We start from the raw sequence: 11,563 nt of genomic DNA, 5'->3' as shown, positions 1-11,563 counted from the left end.
GGTGCGTTGCTAGTAATTTAAGCACTGCAAGTGCTTCAGTCTGTGTCCCGCTACCCTCAATCCTTCTTTTCTAATTGGCATTTTGGCGTCTTCTCGGAGCTCTGCGTAATTCTTTCACTAAGCTCCTTTCCTTCCTTCCTCCCTTTCAGAGGGTTTGGTTCCTCGCTCCGTCCAGGCGCGTTTGCTCTGGCTGCCAACACTGCCGCCGTTCCTTCGACTGCTCTTCCTTCTCTGCCTTTCCTCCCCAAGAACTCCATCAAATCAGGCTCATAACTCTGTGTGCAGTGTCTTCTCCCCTTTCTCCTGAGGAGGTGCAATGCTTACAGTCTTTCTAAAGCAGGTTGGTATGTTTATTTGCCATTTATTTATTCTTCTCACAAGCCTTCTTTCCGATTCCAGCTGGATCCTTTGCCGAAGCGTCGCCCATGCCGGAGTTCCCCGACCCCCTGACGTACCCCGGGATGGCAGCGAGGTGACGGCCGCCGAGGATGACCCTGACTGAAAGGCTGCGCGACAGGATATCGCGGGCGTTCTACAACCACGGGCTGCTCTGCGCTTCCTACCCCATCCCCATCATCCTCTTCACTGGGCTCTGCATCCTGGCCTGCTGGTAAGTCACACCAAATACTTGCTGTCCCAGGGGGTTTTCAGAGTGATGCTGTGAACATGCTCAGGTTTCCCTGTCTTGTGGGCTGTCCGGAATCTCTTTCTTTATTTAATACATACTAGATCTTTGTCATCTTTTTGTGGGACAAAAGAAAAGATGGGGATGAAGTGTCTTTGTGTGGTTTAATAAGTAAATAGTAAAAACTAATTGAATAAATGAAGAAAAGGAAGAAGTAAAATAAAAATAATCCCCAAAACACGTGGTGTGGACTCCAAAATAATGACTTAAAACTGGGGAGAAGGGACGTTGATCTTTCTCTCCATACCTGCCCGTTCTGTTCTCCCTGAAGCTTGTTCTCTTCTTTACCAGCCCTTGCCTTGGCACGCGTGCGTGTGTGTTCTTAGGAATTCTCTACTGTCCTTATGGACTCTAATTTGGATATGACTTGCAGCTGAATGTATTTTTACTCTCAGGAATGTTACATGGGCCTCTTAGTAATTTCCAGTGAGGCATTATTACCGCTGGAGTTGAGAGAGTTTTGGGCACAGACACACACGTGTGCAGATACAGATTCTATCTTCAAGTTTTTAATTCCAAGTATCTTGTCTCTTTTGATCAGAGTAAACCCAACAAGATAACGTGCTCCTCTGGTTTTAGAAAAGCTCCCCCTGTGTTGATACAGATGTAAATTTTTCTCTGAGCGTTGCTGAGGATAAGACAGACTTTGTTCACATCTACTGTTAATAGATTATTGATTATTTTCATGTATCGAAAACCCGTGAGATCATTTCTCATGCCTGTGACTCTTCGAGATTGTGCACAGCAGCCAGGGCATTGCTTTCCTGATTATTTTTCACTGCTTCATATGAATTCTTGTAACTGTTAACGATACTAGTTTTATCTACAGATCTCTTGTTCTGTAGAAATACGGCGCCTCTACGAGGTCCAAGCAAGTGGATTTTATGTTGTGTTTATTGATGTGGTTCCAAGTAGCAGCTCTGTCTCTTTATTTCGGCTTTGCTGGGTGCTGCTCTCACGTGTCAGGTCTGCATTAGCCAAAGCGCTCTGCTGTGCGCCCGCGATCACGGCGCTGCAGCGATCACCGCACCGCAGCGATCTTGCTACTTGCTTTCAGAGTTGCCAGTGCCATTAGGCTCCTATTTAAATTTCTCAGGTGCTGTTGCTGGTGTAAATGCAGGAATGCAAGATGTTTATCCGTACAAATGTTGCACTTTGGGAGGGATCAAAATAAAAACTTACTCCCTTTCCTAAATTTAGGATTTCCCGGACATTAGGAAATGTGATCTAGGATTACCAGCAGCTGTCCTCGTTCTTCCTCGTGCCCACTAGGTCAGAACTTGGGTCTGTCGTTTTAGTCGTATGCTTAGAGCAGCATGAATTAAGGGGTCTCACATGAAGCTTCAAAACAGGTTGTATTTGGCAGATTAGCTATGAGTAATTGTGTGTTTGTGAAGTATCTGTGTTACTCGGTGTTGCTATTTGAAGGTTTTGCAGTTTTTGGTTACCTTTAGGCTGTAGAATTTTGTCCAAGACCCGGTTGGGCATACAGTGAATAGCCTGTTTTCTTCAGTGAGTTTCAGTAACTCATTAGAAAAGGAAATAATGGCCCTAGGAGAGACAGGGGTTTAAAAATACTGTGACACCCTTTGGGAGCAAAAGTATCGTGGCAAAAAACTGAAGTGTGGTTGCAGTGCTTCCTCTTTAGAAACAATTTGTGGGGCTGTTTTAGTTCTTGTTCTGAGCTGCTCTGTATCAACTGGTGTTAATTCTGGCTTGAGAAGTGGAATTGCTAACTAGGTCAGAGAGCACAGCCCGTCTACACTTGAGCGTTTCAGATTGAACTCCGATGGGATATCCACGCGCAGGATACTCGAGATGCTTACTGACTGCTTAGTTTTGGGCTGAGCTCTGCAGATCTTCCTCTTAGTCTGAGCCTGAGGTCTGACTTGTCCACTAGTGACCTGGCTGATGGTGCAGACTGCACCCCCGGCACGTGTGCAGATGATATAAACCTCATATGCCATGAACTGGAAAACGGAAAACTGGATGAAGAGCCATGAAGATGATGAAGGGACCGGAGCATCTCTCCTATGAGGAAACGTGAGAGAGCTGGGACTGTTTGACCAGGAGAAGAGAAGGCTCTGGGACCTTATCACTATATAGAGATATATAATGAGAGACTGTAAAGAGAAGGGAGCAATGGACCTTTGCAGTTCATTCCTTTAAAACAAGAAATAAAACTTATTACGTCCACTTACAATGAAGCTACATTACCAAGTATATTGTACTTCAGGTTCCTTGGCTTGTACTAGAATTGGGGTATTTTCTTGCCAGAGCTCCAATTCAGGGGCTGTTCTCTACAGTGAGCGCTTGAGAAATATCCTTCAGAAGTCCAAGAGACTTGTTTGCTCTGTGTGTAATAATCTGCTATTTGTGGTGTGCGGCTGCACACAGTTGTTTGCCCTGTGGTATGTGCAGCTATAGTTGTTGAAAGCTAATCCCCTAACGAATGGGTAAGGGACTACGATTGTGTAAACCTGGAGCAAGATATTCTGTAGCTTTTTGGACCGTACAGCACTAAAATCCTTCTAAGCAAGTTTTTTCATCAGATACAGTAAAATACGATAGTTTTTTGGGGGGATAGTGTGCCAAGGCCAAAGAAAGGACTACACGAAGTGTCACATCTGCCTTTTTTCCTGCAGTCATTGTGAGGACTCTGAGTCTTTGGCACTGATTTTGCTGCTGGAATTGAACTTGTGCTCTTCAGAAGTGTTCTGTTTTCTTAGGACAGATCTCACTGATTCATCTCATCCACTGCACTGCGAAAATGAGAGAGAAATGTGCTGAAATTTGGAGAAAGAAGCTGGTGAAAAAAATCAAGGCCAACCTTCAAGGCAGGAGCTCATTTAGCAAATGTTTCTGTCCAACACATTGATAAGCAACTCGGTGCTGTTTGCGTAATAATGCAGATTAGTGCCTGAAACAAGCACGGAGCAGTTAAGTAGTAGGAACTACAGGTTTTCTAGTACATCAAGGGGACCTACGAGAAAGCTGGAGAGGGACTTTTTACAAGTACATGCAGTGACAGGACTAGGGGTGATGGCTCTAAACTGCAAGAGAGAGATTTAGATGAGATATAAGGAAGAAATTCTTCCCCCTGAAGGTGGTGAGAGCCAGCTTGGCCAGAGAGGTGGTAGATGAACCATCCCTGGACACATCCCAGGCCAGGCTGGACGGGGCTCTGAGCACCCTGAGCTGGTGCAGATGTCCCTGTCATGGCAGGGGGGGCACTGGGGGGCTGGAAAGGTCCCTCCAACACAAACCATTCTGTGATATGATTCTAATGAGGAAAGAAGAAACACAAGTGATTTGGTGGTTTCATACTCACTTTTATCAGCAGGGGAGGAGCTAATAACATCCTCAGTGTCGCTGAGAACGTTAGTCCTTGTCCCTGAAGAAGCGAGTGGAAAAAGAAGGTAGTAGAGCAAAAAGGAAGAATTAATTCTGTGCTCTTCAGCCTTAAATGTCGTTAATAGATACGTCATATTGTACAAACAGGGGTGGATCCTACCTCCTGAATTCGTGAAAGGAACAGAGGTGACACAGCCTGCTCTTCTTCTGCACCAGAATCAAGGAAAGCTTAAAAAACTCTGCTACAGAAGGAATTCATTCAGTTGGTTATCGTTTTGCTCCCCCACACCTCAGTAAAACATGACCATCTTTGTGCTCAGATAACTTTCTTGAAAGCTGAAATAAACCGTGTGGTGCACACCTCATGCAGCTTCAGCTCTGGTTGTCAAGCCGTGTGACAACAGTTAACGGGCGTGTGTTTCTGCCGTTCTAGGCAGGTTGGGTGTCGAGGATCAGGTACCACAGGTCTATGTACAGTTGTTTCAATGTCTTCTGTCTTTACCCTTGGGAGTATTTTGTGTAGACGCTATTTTTAATGTCACCTCTAGACAAGACACAGCGCATCTATTTTTTTTGTTAATAAATTAATATTCCAAGTAGAACCAAAAATGCCTATGACTCATTCTTACTCTAAAATTCTGAAAATCCAGGTTATAATAGTATTTCCTTCCCAGTGTGGGCTTTCTGCTGAACTGGCTATGACAGCTGTAGGGCTCGTTAAAGTCTTGTTTTACTGTGTATCCCTTTGCAGGTGATGTTCATTTTCATCATCCCTTTTAGATGGGTCAGCATTCAGAAACATTCCTGTTCTTTACAGGGACAAACTTACCTGAGTGTGTAACTTTTTTTCCCCTAGTAGAGTACAAGTGTCACTTAAGCTTGTGTGGCACAAGAGCAGTCCCTCCTCCCAGCAGAGAAGAACAGAAAACCTGCCAATAAGAGTACATTTGAAGCTGCTGTGTAGTTCTGAAGAACACTTTTTTGTTGAAGTATTTAAAATCAAACCATTTACCCCATGAATCAGACTCTGACGGACCCTGAGCAACACCTGAGCAACATTGTCTGGTGAAGATGTCCCTGCTCATGGACTGGATGAGCTGGGAAGGTCCTTCCAACCCAAACTGTTCCATAATTCTATGTATTTCTTGAAAGAACACATCACTGTCTGACAGGCTTGTGGTGTCTTGTGTAATAACCAGAGGAGGTGCTGGTACTTGCCAAGTGCCTTGGTACTTACTTTAAAAGTGTTCTTTAAGCTTCAGTGATTGTTTGCTGCTCCCCTTGTCTACAGTCATGCTGAATAAAGCTATAGCTAAATGGAAAGTTAAATGTATTCACGAGGTGTTCATGTCTACATCTTAATATTTGCAGTCTCTCAGAGAAAGCAAAAGGAACTACAAGTAGCGCTGTGCCAGAAACTGGTTTCTTTGACCAACAGTGTTGCTTCAGCATGTAAGGAACTGGTTCATTCTAAAGTGCTCACAGTTGTTGGCGACAAGAGGCTTTGTATTTGAATATGGAACGGCTTTTGGTCCACGTGAAAGCAAGTTTGAATGTTAAATATTTTCTGACACTTTGGAGTGACCATTTTAGTCAAATTTCATATCATTAGTAACGGGTTTTCATGTTGTCCTATCTTTGTGATAGTTTGAGCATCTAACAAGAACCTTTCTCAAAACCAAAATGTGCTTTAGATCCGACTTTTCTTCTCTTGTTTCTCTGTCCTTTCCATTCTAGCGTTCACCTCTTTCCCTCATGGTCAAAAAGTCTCTTTACAAAGACAAATGTGAAGAGAATCAATCCTGAACACTAGAAATGGTTTCCCTGCGACTCACTTGGAGCAGTTGGTGAGAAGTGGCCGTGGAAATGGCCCGGGCCTGTCACATCTCGCTGACCCTGCAGCGGTTGGCGTTTGTGGGAAGCCAGGATGCTCCTCACAGCTCTTGCTTGGTTTTTAAACTCTCTTTACTTAAAGGATGCTCTGACAGCCATGTCTGAAGTAGCCGTGAATTTCTCTGTATCACCGGCTGGTTCTTTTTCACTCTGTTCTTTCTTTTTTCTGCCTCCTGTCAGTCTCAGGTATCACTGACAAGATCAGCTGGTATCGCGTGTCCGTATTAGTCTAAATAAATTCCAGAACTGATGCTTTAGCATCTCGCTGAAGTAACTTAAATATAATGTAGAACACATACTTTGTGTGTGTTTCTATCAGATGTTCTCAAAACCTTTCATAAACATGGATTCTCAAATATCACTTATAAATCTATGTCCCTGCTTCCCTTATGGGGACACTTATTTATGGTGTAGTTGGCTCGAGGTGAGGGAGCCTTTGGAAAGACTCCCAAGATTAAATCTTGTTCCTGAGCTTTGCCGCAAAACAACACCACGAGCTGCGCTGCCGGGATCACGAGGACTATAGGAGCGAACCATAGGTGTGTTTTAGCCTTTTTAACCTTTTAAAAGTGGATTTCCTGGGGGCCCTTTTGCTGAAGACAGTTGCTGAAAGTGTGGCTTATAATAAAGAATAATTCCAGCTTTATTTCTGCTGTTCCAAACAATCTGTGAGGAAGTCGCATTCCTGATGGTGCATCAGTGTCTTCTGACGCCACAGCTCTTCCCTCAGTAAAATATGAAGGTAATACCACCTGCCACAGAAGCTCTTGCTCCCAATGAAGGTGATAACATCTGAGAGTAAAGCCGTGGCTGAAATGCGTTACGTCTCGCTGCCTTTGACAGCGATGGGTGTTAGAATCAGGACTCATTAGCTGATGGAAAAATGACGACAATGATGTCCCTCGTGGCAATGTGGCTTTTGTTCTTCCCTCCGTTGCATTTGCGTGTGCTTTCCAATTTTTTGGACAAGTTTGAAAATCCAAAGGTGAAAATCAAAACCCAACGAGGCGAAAATCTTGCTCATTCAAAAATAGCAATTAAGGAGCTCTGAGTTGCTGTGTCCGGTATTTTGGGAGCTGGCTCGCACGTCACCGTGGGAGCAGTTTGCTTTGTCGCCTCTACACAAAGCTACACTTTTATTTAATAACAGAAAAAAAACCAAATACTGGATTCTCATCTAACCTCCCTATTAGCTGCCGCCTCCTGCATCTTTATCCAAGGCCCTGTGTGAATGTGTGGCGATGAAACAATTTTGTTCAGATGTCAATAGACTAGTGGCTGAGAACCAACGCGGTGGAGCAACACTCAACCATCTTCAGAGGCTGATTTTTTTTAAAACATAGAAAAGTTCTTTCTTCCAGTTTTGTGCGGTATGTAAACTGACTTGTTAAGAGCTTCCTATGTGGCCTCAAGCTCAGAGATTGCAGAGCGGAACCCAGAATTGCATGATGAGACACGCTCAATACTCACAGAACTTCGGTGGTCATGACCAGGTTGATATTTTGCTGTGGTTGTTGGGGTTGTTCCCCTGGCCCAGTTGTTCTCCTGTCCCTCCCCTGCAAGTTGCTGCTCCCATAGCTCTGCCAGCACTTCATGTTCAACCCCTAATACCTGAACAAGGGTGAGGTCTAATTAACATCGCTGTTAATGACCCGGATGAGGGAGCAGAGTTTTGGGAAGGTCAGCAAAGTCAAAAAGACCTTCTTTACTGTCTGCAACTGCTTCAAAGGATGTTGGAGCCGGGGGGGTTGGGCTCTGCTCCCCAGGAACAAGCACCAGGAGCAGAGGAAACGGCCTCAAGTTGCGCCAGGGGAGGTTGAGGTTGGATTTAGGAACAATTTCTTCCCCAAAGGGCTGTGGGGCATTGGAACAGGCTGCCCAGGGCAGTGCTGGAGTCACCAGCCCTGGAGAGCTGGACAGATGGACATGAGGTTCTCAGGACATGGGGCAGGGACAGGGCTGGGGGAACAGTTGGGCTCAATGATCTTGAGGGGCTTTTCCAACCAAATAACTCAGTGATTCTATGAATATTATTGTTCTGACTCCTTAGAGCTGACAGGTGATTGCACAGGGAAATCCACCTCCACATAAGCATGTACTATGAATGTGAAATGTTTCCTTAGATTACTTAGGTGCATCAACATCAAAACCAGTTAGTGAAAAAGTCATTCTTCCTCAGTCACCCATTCCGCTCATTCTGTTGGGTTTTTCTAATCTCATCTCCTCGATTTCATGGGTTTAATTTCTGTCTCAGCCAGACGTGGGATGATTGCTGTGTGTATTTTCCCCCAGGCTTTTATTTTCAGCAGCGCGTTTGCGACAAGCAGGTGCTACGTGTCATTGAAAAGGACTCAACCCGATGGCTGCGTGTGAGGGAACGGAGGCAGCGCCATGTCTCCAGACTGTGCCTTTTGTTGGGCATTTTTGCCACCGATGTATCATTTTATTGTTCCTTTTTCTCTTCCCTCCCATTGCACAACGAGATGGTAATATAGTAATAATTAGATGTTGTCTTTTTGTCAGACTAATAACATCACAAATCTGACAAGCTTTGCTTCTGATTTCTTTGTTCTTTTTCAGCCTTTCGCCGTTCAGTCCGAAGCCTCCTTGTCTTTAGCTGTCGCTTTTTCGTGCCGTGGCCCTTGATGATTCAGGCTGATCCCTAATGAAGTGGGCAGAGTATTGCATGAAAGGCCTTTATATTTATTCTGGCAATATTGCAAGAAAAGATCAGCTATAGACAGAAAAACATGTCAGAAATTTAAGGCCTGATAGATTGTGATGCATCAGACAACAAGAGAAGAGATATTATATAATGAAACTCAGGTCAGCGTTTCGTTCTGGTGCTGACAATTCCCACTTGTTGGTCGATATCCCTGTAAGAGCAGCCTTGCTTTTCCACCAGTTCAGATCTTGTATGGTTTTAATCACTTTTGAGAACCTCTGGAGCTAAAGCTAATATTTGAAACTCTCTGAAACCTCAATACCTCAACTTTCAAATAGTTTTGAGTTATTTGTTGTGGGGTAGCTGCTACAATGATCTGAAGATTGTGGTAGCAAAGGAGCAAGAAGATAAGTGTTTCGTAGCTGGATTGGTGTCTCATTACTACTATTAAAAGCCCTTTGAGGATCAGTGAAATTAATGACAAATATTGGGAATAGTTTAAATCTTAATGGGGAAAATGAGGTGATTAGGATAAGGTTTGGGTCAGGAAAGCAGCCATTCGAATACAATGAATGTCTTGTTTTCATTTGGGTACAGAACAGTTGAGACCTGGCTGTACTTAATATTTTTAGCATGGCTCACTTCCACGCGATGGAGAGTAATTCAGGTGAGGTTCTGCAACAACATCCCTTCTTTTTCTCCCAGGATTTTTCGCTGCATTATCTCTTGCACCGGGGAAACACATCACACAGTTCCTATGAAACATTAACCCCTCTTGGATTGCAGCTGCGCCTTCCGTCCTGCAGAGCTTGAATTAAGCTGGAGCGGGATTATTTTTCATGACCTATCCATTTTTTTTGAGCTCTTCTGTCTAAAAACCCGCTTAAAACCCAACTACAATCTTCTTGCTTACATCTCACCCCCAGTTACCCGCTGCTGAAGCTTCCGCTGCCGGGCACGGGCCCCGTGGAGTACAGCACCCCGGTGAAGGATTATTCTCCGCCGTCTCCAGCCGCGGGTTTGCAGCAAGGGGATCTCGGCGAGCGTCCCGACTGGGTGAGTCCTGCACCGTGAGGCGGTGAAACGCCCCCGCTGCTTTACCAGCGCTTTACTGCCAGCAGTGGAAAACATGTCTGGTGTCGCTGCCGAGTTTCGGCTGTATTTGTCTTGGTCTATCAGAAAGACGGGCGCTAGGCATTGGGAAAAGCTAAAAGCTTTGAAATGCTGTTTAAAAGCTCATTTTCAAGGATAACTTGAAGGCAAGTAGTGCACTTTTTAAAGCATTATTAGGTTAATGGTCATAAATGGATAATAAAAGGATGATACTAAATGATTCTGTGATTCTAATAGTGGGTTCTGGGATAACAGGCCCAAATTTCCTAATTCCATACAAAATCATGGTCCCTAGAGCAGTGGGACAAGTGACACGCACCGCTTCACATCCCTGTCCTAGGCCTCCTCAAAGGCTGAGAACAGGATTTAGTCACTTTTTTGCAGCTGTGGAGATGCTCCCAGTAACTACTGGTGGGTTTGGTGTCCTCAGCCTCTCTCTGGAGGGACCTGAATTCTGGCCACCAACCTGCTTAGTTTTGAAAGATCACCAACTAGCTATCAGAATGGGAATATCTGGCCTGGAGGTGTTCCTTTAAAATACTGCACGTGGCAGGGTTCTCCTGACGATGGAGGTTTCACAGGCGTTTTTCTGAAAGTCACAACCTAGAGTTTTTCATTTGAAGTTTTAATTTAGAATTTAGGGCAGCTGGCTACTACCGTGTGGTCCGGGATGTGTGGGGATGCTTGAGGAATCTCATGAATTTGGTATAATTGTGTTTTTTAATTGGCTGGATGTGTCATGCGGGTCAACTAGACTTACGTCCTTATGTTACGGGTAAGGAATTAACTTTGCATGAACAAACTGGAGCCCCGATGCTTTTCGAGAAGGCTGGTAGCCTGGCCCAGGAAATCAGGAAACGATTCTGAAGTCATCCCTTGTAACCTGTGGTGTTCTTTTTCATTCCAGGGTCTCTCTTAGGTAGAATTTACCTGTTGGATTAATGCTTTTGATACCTCCAGCTCTCTGCTCTCTCCTGTGCTCCTTTTCACTTGGTGGTTGAAACCATTTGCCACCTTCTACACTCCCTGGTGCCACGGAGAGCTTGTCGCAGTGACTCGTTCAGTCTCCCTTCTGCTTTGTACCCAGTTCAGCTCATAGGGAAGCAAATCCTGGCTGCCACGGCGTGTCGTGCTGCATTCCCAGAGCCGGGGCAGCAGCCTGGGCACCGAGACCAGCAGGATTTGGATGTCACACAGGTCGGGGGACCCGCAGCACTGTGAGAGGCAGAGAGTCCCTGCTCCTGCCTTTAATTCCAATACTAAATCCAGCAGGAACTGGGAGCCTCTGCCTCCCAGACACACGCGACACACTGATGCCAAAATGGTCAGTGACATTTTGCCTCTTTGAGAAACAAGCTCTTTTATCTTCTTGCTAGGTTAGTACTGTCATATTTCACTTCTTAATTCAAGAAAGGAAAATACAGGCTGGCAAACCCTTTCCTGAGACGTTGCCAAGCTGTCGTTGGATTCCGCTAAGCAGCTTCCCACTCACCGCGTGTTTCCGTTCTCCCTCTGGTTTCCCCGCAGTACGTCGGTGCTCCCGTGGCCTACATCCAGCAGATCTTTGTGAAAGCCACCGTCTCCCCGTGGCAGAAGAACTTCCTCGCTGTCGATGTGTTTCGTTCGCCGCTTTCCCGCGTCTTCCAGCTGGTGGAGGAGATTAGAAACCATGCCCTGAGAGACAGGTAATTACTGTTCATGAATGTTTGTGTAGAAGAGAGAATGGCCCACTTGTACACTCCCAACTTCAAAGTTACTGCCTTGACAGTCTGAGTTTTAGCTTTGAATTTGGAAGATTCTCAAAATACAAAGAAAATGGGAGATCACTGTTAACAAGTGAAATCATATCCATC

General features: G+C 45.0%; 1 protein-coding gene across 1 annotated transcript in view; it reads left to right on the top strand.

The window, feature by feature from the left end:
- Positions 1-488: 488 nt before the first annotated feature.
- SCAP (SREBF chaperone) overlaps positions 489-11,563 on the top strand; it is a gene marked incomplete at both ends in the record, with an annotated part of 38,311 nt that continues 27,236 nt past the window's right edge. The window contains 3 exons of the mRNA XM_080340226.1: positions 489-610; positions 9,524-9,653; positions 11,238-11,395. Coding sequence (XP_080196352.1) covers positions 489-610; positions 9,524-9,653; positions 11,238-11,395 — 410 coding nt within the window. The remainder of the gene's footprint in view (positions 611-9,523; positions 9,654-11,237; positions 11,396-11,563) is intronic.

This window comes from Nesoenas mayeri, assembly GCF_963082525.1.
Source record: "Nesoenas mayeri genome assembly, chromosome: 2".
In the NCBI taxonomy this organism is placed as follows: Eukaryota; Metazoa; Chordata; class Aves; order Columbiformes; family Columbidae; genus Nesoenas; species Nesoenas mayeri.
Note: the sequence above shows the minus strand (reverse complement) of the source record. Positions and strands in the feature narration are given on the sequence as shown.